A 12,966-nucleotide genomic window follows, 5' to 3' on the forward strand; every position below is an offset into this window, starting at 1 on the left:
TCTTATGTCAATGCTGTGGAATTTACCAGAGAATTGATGAAACGTCATGTCAATAGTACAGACACACTGTCGGAATGCATCCTGTAGCGCCATAGGACTCAGGTTGGATGAACTTCCCCCTCAGCTCATGCAATCCACTCCTCTAGGTCTAAAAGGAAGCAAACTGTCTTATTCTGAAAGGTCTTCAAGGACAACCTTCCTGGATGCACCATCTCCTTGTCTCACAATTCTTCACAGCCAGAAAGTTCTTATGCCTAAGCAGAATGTCTATTGCTTTGAGCGAACCACTTTTCCTTCTGTTCCATTCTTGCTGGCTAAGGAGAACAGCTGGGAAGGTTTCAATATCTCTGTTATGAACTTGAAAGCTGTTTTAAAAACACTGCTCAAGTTTCTCTTCTGCTAGCCAAATACACTTGATTCTTTTAGCATTCATCACAGGGAGAGATGATTTTCTACACATCCAACCATTTGTTAAGAGAGTTACAATAATTTTGGAATGTGAGATCTTAGGGGGCAAGAGTGACCACTGGTTAAAAAGTTGCACAAAGTAGTTATTGCAATAGCTGCTACAAGTGGATCCTCACTAAATATTCTTTTTTTTTTTTTTTTTTTTTTGAGGCGGAGTCTCACTCTGTCGCCCAGACTGGAGTGCAGTGGCCGGATCTCAGCTCACTGCAAGCTCCGCCTCCTGGGTTTAAGCCATTCTCCTGCCTCAGCCTCCCGAGTAGCTGGGACTACAGGCGCCCGCCACCTCGCCCAGCTAGTTTTTGTATTTTTAGTAGAGACGGGGTTTCACCGTGATAGCCAGGATGGTCTCGATCCCCTGACCTCGTGATCCGCCCGTCTCGGCCTCCCAAAGTGCTGGGATTACAGGCTTGAGCCACCGCGCCCGGCCCTCACTAAATATTCTTTTGGAGAAAAAAAAAAAAAAAGAAAATAGTGAGAACTATTGCTAGATCCTGGTGTCTGTCTGATACGGGAAGGAAAAACCGTAGCGGAGAAAAAGAGTCAAATGAAAGGAAAAAAGATAGTCCATGCTCCAAAATTTGTGTTTCTCAGTAAGTCAAGGTAGTAGAATATTATAGTAAGCATGTGGAGTTTATTTTTTGTTTATTTTTATATTTTTAGAGATAGGGTTTTGCTATGTTGACCAGGCTGGTCTCAAATTTCTGGCCTCGAGCGATCCTCCCATCTCGACCTCCCAAAGTGCTGGGATTACAGGCGTGAGCCACCATGCCAAACTTAGAATGTAGAGTTTAGAGTCAGAGAGAAGTGGCTTCAAATTCCAGCTCTGCCTTGGTGTGTGACTTCGACTGAGTTGCTTCATCTCCTCGTGTCTCAGTTTTTTCTTTGCAAAATAGGAACAATGGTGATACCTGTCACTGAGTTATGGAGACGGGGTAAGTTGATGTATTTAAAGGATTCCCCAGGCTCAGCGTGGGTTGGTGGGGAGTTTATTGAAACACTGTAGCTCCCATTATGCTCTTAACCCAATAGTTGTCTATGGGTCTTGGGTTTTGAAACTATCTTTAGGAACTTCCTGGCTTTTGGATTTTGCAGATTCCTTTCCTGAGAGTCGAAATGATGGCTTTAAAAAATGTCAGGATTAGTTAGGCATTTATGAGTTCAAGGGCTCCTAGATACTAACTGGATGATGAGTTAATTATGTAGCTGTGGAATTAACATTATCATTACTGTGCTAATAATAATAATAATTACATAATAGCATTATTCTTACAGCAGAATAAGACCACTGAGTGTTGTTCTTGAAAACTGATGCAGAACTAGAGAATATTTAACTCTCTCAAGTTTGGGTACAATTTCTAGAAATCTATAGTTTGGTGCCTCATTGGTACTCTAATGACTACTATTCCCCCACCACCCACTGCCTCCCCAGATTCACATGTGAAATAATGCAAATTCAATTCCTCCTGACAAACAGATCTAAATTCATGGGTTTTCCCAGGTGTACCCTTGAACGAGAACTTTCCCAAAGTGAAGAGCATGGAAAAAAACAATTGGTTCTGCATGCTTCCTTGGGAATTTCAGGAGGAAATGCAGCTGGAAAGGTTGAGATGTTGATGGACAAAAGCCCTCTTCTTCCTTTAAAACATGTGCCCTTTGTTGAAGGAAGGGTTAGCAGGCTGCCATGAACCCAGTTTTCTGAACTCTTCCAGAATCTCTTGTGATAACATTGCCCTGTTTTAGCTGAGAAACCTTGGGGTTTTCATGTGACCCATGGGTACAAAGGTCATGATGGAGACATGAGCCCTCCACAAATAATCTACCTTCCTCAAGTCAGCATGTAGGGATATGGAGTGAATGAACTTGAGGACCAGCACCCATCCAATAAAACCTGCTCTAGGAAAGACACAAGAAACAAATAGGCTAAAAGTTCCCCAGGGCATGAAGTCTTGGTAGATATTTGTTTGCCCGCTTCTCACACCAGAGACCTTTCCACTCAAAGCGACCTGGCTCAAAGCAGACGGAGCATCTGGGGCTGCCTCAGAGGGGCTCCATGGCTTTCTCTACAATCCACAGCCAGCCAGTCAGGCCTTTCAGAACCAAACAGGGGGGTGCTTCAGTTACTCCCAGGAGCCACTTCGTTCCATCCTGTGGGATGTAGATGGCGCCCTTCTTTAAATTACTTAGGAAAAAACAACAAGCAGAAATCACAATTGAAAAAGAGCCTTTTGAATTGCATGGTGGTTTTTTAAAATAAAATGAAATAAAAGACAATTGTGTGGGACATGAGTCTTCTCTCTAACTCTCCAGATGGAATGTCTGTGTTGATTTGTTGACTCAATAACAACTCAGGGTTCTATTTTCTTGCACAGTGAAGACCTAGTTCAGATTATATTAAGATCTAGGGAAGGGTGACAAATGGAGTATCACCCTATAAAGCAGAGGACTGAGAACCTGACCATTGGATCTGAGCTCGTACCTCCCATTCCCCCGTTCTCCGTATGATGCTGGGTAAATCTCATCACCACCTGTCTCCTGATCTAGAAAATGGGAATCATCACATCTGTTCCCTCATGAGGCTCCATGCATCTTCATTACATGCTTAGAGATGATTAGATAGAAGGGTCCACGGATCGTATTAGTCTTAACTATAATGGTCTTAATAAATATGTGTGCTGCCCAAGATAGGAGTGTATGGTGTTGGAAGGGTTCATGTGTCTTCTGTTTCAGACCGGGACTGGGAAATGAGAGGAAGAGCCTATTTTGTCACTATTTATCATTCTAGTTAACAACGTAAGATATATGATGGCTGCTAAACAATTTGGTGGCAGAACATCATAAATGAAGTCTGTTTTCCCTGGAAACTGCATAACCATTTGAATTAATTTAATTTGAAATATCAAATTAAATTAAACTGTAGAATAATCCTCAAGGGAGAGCATATTTCATTTGCAATGTCTTTTGATGGAGTAGTCCCTGCCAAAAGTTTCGCTTTGCATCTGGCTACAGATCTAAATTTATTGCATTAGCTTTGAGAAGACTTTTAATAGAAAGTGAGATTAAAGGAAAACTTGATGGAAAATAAAGATGTTCACTGCTGAAAACAGCATTCCTCGGAACGTACCTCTCTAACTTTACACTCTCTGTATGTCTGTCTCTGCTCTTCAATTCAGACCATGTAACTAGGCTGGGTGCCTGGTTGAAGGGCTTTCTTTTGATAATGCTAATTAACATGCACAGAAAGTATCAGAACAAAATGGGCAGAGTCTACATGGTTTAAGGCCTACAAACTGCATGTCTTTGCCAGATACTGGTGAAGGGGATCGTCTGCGAAGCCAAGAATAGAGATACGAGATAAATTAAAGAGAGCACTTTTAAAGTCACCAGGGAGTTCGTGTGCACTCAGTGGTGTCAGGTGGCTGTGTTGTCTTCTTTCTGAGTTGTCTTCTCTCTTCTCCTTCTTAATAATCTCCCCTCTAAGTGCAGGTCTCGATTAAGGCTTTGGGTTTACAGGTTGGAAGGATAGAAGCTGATGGTGAATCCAACAGTTTCCTAAAATATAGGTCACCCCAAATCACCACTTAGGAAATGACTGGTCTTTTTTCCATGGCCAAACATTGATGAAAATTGTACTGAGCAGCTGCCTGAAAGTTGATGCAGTGGGAATAATTTATTTCTTCTTCCTGGTGAGCAAATACACAGCAGGAGAGGCAGATGTGAAGAAAAGGTGTTTGCTTGAAACAAACAGGGCTGGCCCTTTAAGAAAGGTTTGTATGAGTTTAAATTGGGCCCAAAGAACCCAGATAAGAGTACCTTAATCAAATAAAAAAAGCATTAGGCTTTAATCTCCAGCACTTTAGTAACCTCCTAGTTTGTTTTAAATCTTGATTGGAAGAATTGTCCTGACAAGAAAATTAGCAGTAAGTCAATAAGTCTGTGGCCCAAAGATAGGGCATTAAGTAACCAGAGGGGAAAAAATTTATTCCCATCTGAGGCCCTTGCCTGCCCTCCTTTAGCCACAAACATAGCCCTGCAGGCAGTTCCCTCTTGATCCCTTGCACCGGGCTGGGTGGAGAAGTTCATTATGATTTTAGCCATGAAGACCTGAAGTGCAGGTAATCATATTTAAAAAGATAGGGAACATGGCAGGAAAAGAAACCAGCTTCATGAAGAAATTCTAATTTTCAGCAGTCATGGGTAGAAAATCAATACTACTCTCTGATGTAAAATGAGAACTGGACTTGATAAAGCTACCTCTTCCCCTACTCTCTTAAAAAAGACACACACCAGAAAGAAAGAAAAAAAAAAAAAAAAAAACAGAAAAAAAACAAAAAGGAGAAAATGGAGAAGAAGAGAAAGGCCTGCAACAGGAAAGGTCTGCATGCTGACACTCTCAACTTCCCTGAGTGCCTGTACACCCCCACCCCCAATTCTTGTTGCCAGAGAGCCCTCCCCTGGCAGCAATCTAATTCCAGCTCTCCTTGTCAGAACGTGTCTTCCTGCCAGCTTCAAGCAACTCTTTCCATGCCCCTTCTTTGCACTTTTTCCACCCCCTCACCACTACCCTGAATGCTTGCTCGCCATCTGCCATTCAGGCAGCGAGAGAGGGAGAGGGAGAGGAGAGAGAGAAAGACTGAGCCGAGCACCCAGCACCTAATTTTGGAAACTCACTCAGGAATTTCAATCACATCTAGGTGTTATCTTGATAGAAGAGAAGGTATCATTAATGGACCAGCAATGGAATGGGAGCTCTTTTATACTTTATGATCCATTTAGAATGGCAGCTTTAGACGTATTGGGAGATTTCTGTTTTAATCACCGATTATGTATTTGGCCAATAGAACTCATATTGTTAACATTAATATATACATATTTATAACTCGATGAAGCCAGACATAATTAAGCAGAAATGTTCAAATTAACAATGATGATAATCATTCAAAATAAGATTCTCATGATGTCTCCCAGTAGATGACTCCACCCCCAACACTGCCGTGAGAATTGTATGTGCTGAGATGTTGTTCTTCCCACCCTTCAAAATGGTCTGTCAAATTTAACAAATGGTAAATAGAATAATAATGAATGTCTTCATTGTGTTGTATTAAATGTCAGCTGTATTCTAAAACCTCCAGTGTTGGAGGAATTCTTGCAGAGAAAGGGGCTTCCAGGAGGGCTTGAGTACAAGGCCCATGCCAGTATGGCGGGTCCCTTAGAAGGCGTGTCTTCTGGATGATCGGGCCAACAGTTGACCAGGACCAGGACAGAAGTATTGTTGGTGTAGGCCCCTGGAATGCCAGTGGTGTTACCTCACATCCCTGGAAGAGAGTGGAGCCATCTGCTCATCTTGGCTTCAGTAGTTACATGCAACAGGTTCCCCAAGGAGGAGGCATGCAGCTCTGAAGTCAGCAGGGAGACAGGAGAGAAGTAAAGCCTTTCGTCTGGGTCAAGCTGACATCTGCCCTCCATTCCACCTCCACTCCCAATGTGCCAGCACAGCTTTCTCCTTCCTTTGCTTTGAGCAGTGTATACTCTGAATTCCATTTGGAGTATATCCCTGTGTCCCTGCCAAATTCACTAGTGGGGAAAATTGATGGTATTGTGGGTAAGCTGACTTGGGACTGAAGTCCATTTCTTGAAGGCACCACCTGCACTCAAGACATTGGTTTCTTTGAGTGCCTGGCCAGACATATCCACTGAGACTCAGGGGTCTGTCTTCCAACAAATGCAGCTCCAATTCTCACATTTTTATATGCCATGTTACACACATCATTTCTGAACCTCTCAGAAGCCCATGCATTTCTGAGCATTGGCAATCAAGCATAAAGTTCTGGGGCAAGCTGTGAAATCTCTGAAATGAAAATCAATTCCATCTCCATTTCATGGAGACTAATGTGGCATTTACAACATAAACAATCACTTCTGTTAGGGAGGAAAATTAAAAGCTGTGCTACATAAAGGCACAATGTTTAAAGTTCTGGTGGAAATGAGCACTTGGCTTTGAGATGATTACAAAGGGAATTGAAAAAGGAAAATTAAAAAAAAAAAGAAAAGAAAAGAGAAGAAAAGAAAAAGCCAATCCCAACAATTTGGAAGTGCAGAGGTTTCATAACACAAATTTGCTATGACTGAAACCACTGGCCTCAGCTCAGACCTCTGGGAGAAAAAGAAAATCCTTGGGCATTTCGTAAGCAATGTAGAAAAGGTATTTCAAGGGCCCAGGAAAGTCACATCTGTTTCCTTTCCTGATGGTGTTCGGAGACACAGACAATTTCCTATGGGAAAGGGCTTGAGACCTACAGGATAGGCAGAGGGCCCAGCGGCTTTAGGGTCCCCTCAAAGTATAGGTCTTTTGAGTCCTTGATCTGGTGACATTTTTCATTGTATCAACCTTCATTTCCCTGTAGTTATAATAGGGCTCATGAGTGTCTATGTGCAGAATGCCAAGATTTACAGATTGAAATAAAAATTAAAGGCAAGAAAAAAAAAGTCTACTGTTCTTTTAAAATCCTGGAAATTAGCTCATATTTACCATTAGCTAATGAAGGAAATCTAGTCAAGGATGTCGACCTCTGAGGACTCAGTTTCCCCATCTGTAAATCAAGATACTCGACAATGTGATTTCCAAAGGGGGCTGTCTCTAAAATTTTATCATTCTCTTATTCTGAATGGGATGACAACCAACCATTCAATGGGTATCATTTGCAAGGGTGGTGGGGAAAAGCAGAAGTTGTGGCCAATAGGGAGGTGCTCATTTGCATAATGACTGATTCCCTAATTAGCTAGAAAGACGTCCAGTGTCGCCATATAGGAGCACACCAGGGTTCCTGCTGTGACGTTACTTAGTTGAGCTCTCTGATTTGGCTATTAAGACTCTCAAAGTACTAGCCAGCCACTAACTGACTTTTCGATAAAGCTGCCCAGGCAATTAAGAGCATTAGCGTAAAAGAATCTTTCTGAATTAGCTATTTTTAGAGTGGGCTGGAAATGCTATCTTGCAGCTTTTTAGAAATTTTTATAACAGTATTGTGTTTGTTGTATTACCAGTGTATTTTCATTCTATTTTTGTTCTGCATCAAATAATTTGTAGTAATACTATTTTGAGGGGTAGTTATTTGCAAACCATTTGAAGAGAAGTCAAATGAATTTCTGATAAAGGCAGCCCTCATTAATTCCAACCTGAACACGGGACAGCCCAGGGTATGGCTTTATACCTATGTCAGCCAATCATCTCATCAGACGTCTTGATCTGCCTTGATCAAAGAAGCAATTTGTGAGACACTCCCTCCCCTCTCCCCACCCAAGTGCTAATCACCTTTCCCAGGTGGAAGATAGATGGGAAACACTGCACAAATTGCTTGCCATCGCCCCAAAATGCTAATCACTTACGAACATCTAAATTATGACTTGAGGCCTTGCATGATAAGGTAAGAAAACAGTGTCGGTGCATACAGAACTATTATTTACCAGCGTCAAAAATAACTATCGCATTTGCATGACTGTGGTGCTAGATGACAATTTCTCCCTCAAAACTGCTTCTGTAGCAGAAAAAGCTTTGACCGATATGAAGTGTGGCATGCCGTTATTTTTTTAACCCTTACAAAATGGAATGAGACCTCTTGGAATTAGATGTTAGAGCACTGATTTGGGAAACAGGAGCTACCCAAGAAAAGCAATTTAAAATGCTTTCTTTGATTATATTTCCTTTGGGTGCATTGGTTGCTGTCTTGTGTAAGTCAATGGCCTCCAAAGTGGGTCATGTACACCCCAGGGAGTCATTTGACCCTTCCGCATACAGGAAGAAACTATTTTATTTCTTAATGCTATAATGTCTACTTTGTGGGTATTGTTGTTGTTGTTGTTTGAGATAAAGCCTTGCTCTGTCACCCAGGCTGGAGTGCAGCGGTGCATGGCGCGATCTTGGCTCACTGCAACCTCCACTTCTTAGGTTTAAACGATTCTCCTGCCTCAGCCTCCCAAGTACCTGGGATTACAGGCACCCACCACCATGCCTGGCTAATTTTTGCAGTTTTAGTAGAGATGGAATTTCACCATATTGGCCAGGCTGGTCTCAAACTCCTGACCTTGTGATCTGCCTGCCTCAGGTTCCCAAAGTGCTGGGATTGCAGGCGTGAGCCACCGCACCCGGCCATGGGTATGTTTTTTAATGCATGTCATATATTAGAACCAGAGCACGTGTATATAATTTACAGAGAAATGCATATATTCTAGAGGGATGCTCATAGTTTTTACTAATGGATGTTAGTGATAAAAGAAAAATCTGTGGAGATCATTAGGCAACACGTAGCATGGTGCTGGCCAGGAAGATGGCCTGCTTCTAAGGAGAAGTTTCTAGAGGGACAAGCTCATTAGCTGTAGCTACAATCATATTGTTAGAGAAGGTATTTCCATGACATAAAGAAGCCTGCTTATAAGCACTGGACATAAGTATCTCTAACATATTGGACCCCTTTCTATTCAGACAATAATGAAATTTACTTTCCTACAGTTATAAATATAGTCTCTCAAAGTGAAGAATCACAGATTGAATTCTTTTTGGGGTAGGAAAATACATCTAGAATAAGAGACACGTCAGAGAAGAAGGGCCAAGATGAAGAAGTAGCAGGAAATAAAACCAGTTTAACAAGCCTGAGAACCTAGGCTTCCTATATGAACACAGACATCCCTTGCCATCCCCAGCTCAACCCCAGGACTCCCTGCACAGGCAGAAAGACCTCTGAGGTTACCCAGGCAACTGGTTTTGATCTAGCACAGTTTTCTTCTTATCCCCACTGGCCCTGTCCTCTTATCTCTCATTCATTCAATCACAAATATTTATTGGGTGTTTAGCATGTGCCAGACATAGTTTTGGCAATCTTGAGATTTTTCTTTTCCTCCCTTCTCTCTGTCTGGGGGTCACCCATAGGTTTCCATGCAGGAATTTCGAGAGGCTGCAAACTCATGATTCCTATTTATTGTTCATTGCTGCCCTACTGAGATACCTAGATCATCAAATATGTTTCAAACAGAGCTCTAGCAGTGGGAGTAGAGATGAGAACTCATAGACAGAGGAGTCTTCTATCTCTGTCTCACTGCTGTCTCACTTTGGAATGTTTCACCTAGCTTGGTCTTTCAGTTTGCATTTCTAGGGAACATCAACAAATACTGTATTCATTTCTGAGAAGCACCTTCATGGTCAATCTTGAGCTTGTTGCTGGAGAGATCCAGAGAAGCACCGAAGGAAAGTCAATCCCTGTTCTTATTGAGCTTGCACAAGAGTTGGAGGAATTAAATACACACCTGGGACTCTTCAGAAGCACTCTCACAGAGCAGGACATGGGTAAGTGGGAGAGCTCTAGTCAGGATCTGCAGGAGTTGAGAGGCTATTGTGATATACTGGAAGCAGTCTAGACCTTGAAGTCAGACCATGATGATTCCAGTCTTCGTTCCATCACTTACCAGCTATGTGACCTTGGGCAAACCACTTCTTTCTCTGAGTCTCAGTTTGCTTATCGATAGAATGGGAATAATAATACCTATTGATAGGATTGTTTTAAGGATTCTGTGAAACAGCGGATATGGAAAAGCACTTTATAGGCTGGAAAGTTGCAATGCACATTTTAGGAATTACCATTCATGCAGGGCAGTCACTCTGGTCTGGAGTGGTTAGGGAAGACTCTATTCTGTTATCCACTGACACCCTGCAGGACAGATACCGTTAAACATAACTGAAAGAGGGAAGATGAAGCCCAGTTGCTCTATACACTCTTTGCTGCTGGACCATGGAGGATATATGGAATGGGTGTGGGGGTGGCCCACTTCCTCCTACCCGCTTCTTCTGAAGAATCTACTAGGACTTGGAATACTTGTCTTGATAATTCTGAGAAGAATGGAAACACTGGAAAGATGTGGTGTTGGCAGCGACTCGGGACCCTGCAAGACCCAGTGGGAAAGGAATGGTGGTCAGATTGTCAGGCCCCTGCACTCTGCCCGGGCAAAGGTATTCACAAGCCTCCCTGGGGGCTCACCAGAGGGGACTATGCTCAACTGGCTTCTCAGAAGCTTCCTACTCTCTGGGGCCCGTGATGCATGGCAACTTGCCTGCTTGTCCCCAGCAAAGGACAGTGTCCAGAGTCCATTCCTCCTGCCTCATCACTGAGGAGGAGCAAGACAACCCCAGTCCCAGCCCTGCTCCTTTCTCCTTCAAGGCACGGTTAACTGTTGACAGTGCAATGTAAATGCTGGGAAGTGTCAAGATTAATAAACAGGAAGAGGATTTAGAAGCTAAATGCATGCCTAACTCATAGGGCAGATTATATGGTTACACCATTATTACTTTGAGACATAGTTACTCTTTCTTCCAAGGAATCTTGTAGAAATGTGATTACGGTGTAGTTTCTGTATGTCACCAGATCTTATGAAGTAGACCGGTGGGCCCCACTCAGCCCCTGGGGGCTAGAGAAGAGTTATGAGCTACACTAGTTTGTCTTGGTTTTATCTTCATTCCTATGAACTCTCTTGGGGAGAAGCCTGCCTAGGAAGCTGCTCCCCACTTTCAATCTCATTTTCTGATACCTAGTTGTGAATTTCCTTTAACTAAATATAGTTTGGGCTGGGACAGGTGGCTCACGCCTGTAATCCCAACACTTTGGGAAGCCAATGGGGGCAGATCATCTGAGGTCAGGAGTTGAAGACTAGCCTGGCTAACACGGTGAAACCCTGTCTCTACTAAAAATACAAAAGTTCGCCGGGAATGGTGGTGTGCAAATGTAATCTCCGCTACTCGGGAGGTTGAGGCATGAGAATCACTGAACCCTGGAGGCGGAGGTTGCAGTGAGCCGAGGTCACAACATTGCACTCTGTCTGGGTGACAGAGTGAGACTGTCTCAAATAAATAAATACATAAATAAAGTCTGGTCTCCTGGTTGTTCACCGTGGCTTACTCATCTTTCCTTTTGTAGATGCCCTGGTGAGTGCTATTCTGAGGCAAGACCAGTTGACCATGAAACCAGGTCAGGTTATGTACCCAAAGCAGATTTATTAGAACATTTATTGCAACATTTATTAGAACTAGTGCCCACTGAGACAAAAATTCCTAGCTGTTCTTTAAAATGCATTCTTCTACTCTTCTTTAGCTACTGTTAAATATTAGTAGAAAATAAGACTGCTCAGAAAAGGCACTTCATTCCCCAGCCCCCCTTGCTGCTATGTGATCAAGTCTTGGACAATGGGGTGTGAGCAGAAGGGCTGTGTAAAACTTCCAGATGAAGCCTTTCCCATCTGTTTCTCTCCTCCCCATTGACCAGAATCTGGTCACAACAGTGGGAGCTGGAGCAACCCTCGTGGATTCAGAGATGGAAATCAGGCTCTTGTGTGTACCTCCTGAATGCTAGTGACAGAGCAATAAGTTCTTTTCTGGTTTCGGCGTTGTTGAGTTGAGCCTTTGTCACATGGCCCTCAATGGAGACCTTTGCTCTGGAGATCTTCAGTGAAATACCTGAGAGTGTAGACTCATGTCACAGTCTCTTTCATCAACCTGCCTGGCAGGCTATCTGTGGCTTAATGCCAAGTAGGATCTTGAGCAAAACTCTATTGAATTTGGGACCATCTTTTGCAATAGTGTCTGCAACTCACACTTGGCCCCAAATTTCTCCTCTGTTTTTCTCTTTGGTTGTGGCTGACAGCTGTGGGGCTGCACTCTCAGAGGCCACCCATCTTCAGGGCTCTCGGGATTCAACTTTGAGAGCACAACTAGGTAGGTGGAGAGGGGCTATCCCCAGGATTATTGCCCCAACTTCCGAACATATTTCTATCCTAGTCTGGCACTGAGAGAAGAGTGCAGGACTGGGTTTGAGAGCTGATTCTGGCTCTGTTGTCAACAAGCTGTGTGTCTTGAACCACTCCTCTTCTCCCTGAGCAAAATGAGGGGACTAGATGAGAAGATTTCTGGAACATCTCCCAGTGTTAGCATTCTGTGATGTGACAATTCCATGACCAGCCTCAAGGCTGAGGTGCCACCTTCGATACATAAAACAAGAGTCCACATCTATGCCAAAGGCTGAGCAGGGCAATGCCCCTCACCTCCTCCATCTGCTCAGCACCCAACAGTGCTCTGGTGCAGGGGGAGAGGAGAGGGAGAGGGCATGAGGCTGCAGTAGGTGGAAGGTGTTACAAAGGGGACAGATGGTGGGGTCCTTCTTTTGAGAAGTCTAGTCTCTCTGGGGCCACATGACACCTGAACACACAGAATCTGTGGGAACAAGTGACCCAAGAAATATGCCCAGGCTGAGGGACCAAGGCGCGGCGAGGGTAGGTGGGAAGTGGGCAATGGCTGGCGGGGCCAGCGCAGGTTTGAAATCTGTCCTCCACATACTTGCTGCGTGACCTCCAATGAGTTCCCACACTTTTGAGCCTTTGTTTTCTCACTTGTGAAACAGGGACAATAGAAACATCCCCTTCAAACGTAGGGAAAGTTTGTCCACAAAGCACCTGACACACAGTAGG

General features: G+C 43.5%; 1 protein-coding gene across 1 annotated transcript in view; it reads left to right on the forward strand.

Moving 5' to 3' along the window:
• The window catches only part of LOC111540319, a 50,090-nt gene extending 38,815 nt beyond the window's left edge, over positions 1–11,275 (forward strand). Inside the window, exon 3 of the mRNA XM_023208613.2 lies at positions 9,599–11,275. Coding sequence (XP_023064381.1) covers positions 9,599–9,873 — 275 coding nt within the window. The 3' untranslated portion in view covers positions 9,874–11,275. The remainder of the gene's footprint in view (positions 1–9,598) is intronic.
• The last annotated feature ends 1,691 nt before the right edge of the window (positions 11,276–12,966 follow it).

The sequence above is a fragment of the Piliocolobus tephrosceles genome, chromosome 13 (genome assembly GCF_002776525.5).
Source record: "Piliocolobus tephrosceles isolate RC106 chromosome 13, ASM277652v3, whole genome shotgun sequence".
In the NCBI taxonomy this organism is placed as follows: domain Eukaryota; kingdom Metazoa; phylum Chordata; class Mammalia; order Primates; family Cercopithecidae; genus Piliocolobus; species Piliocolobus tephrosceles.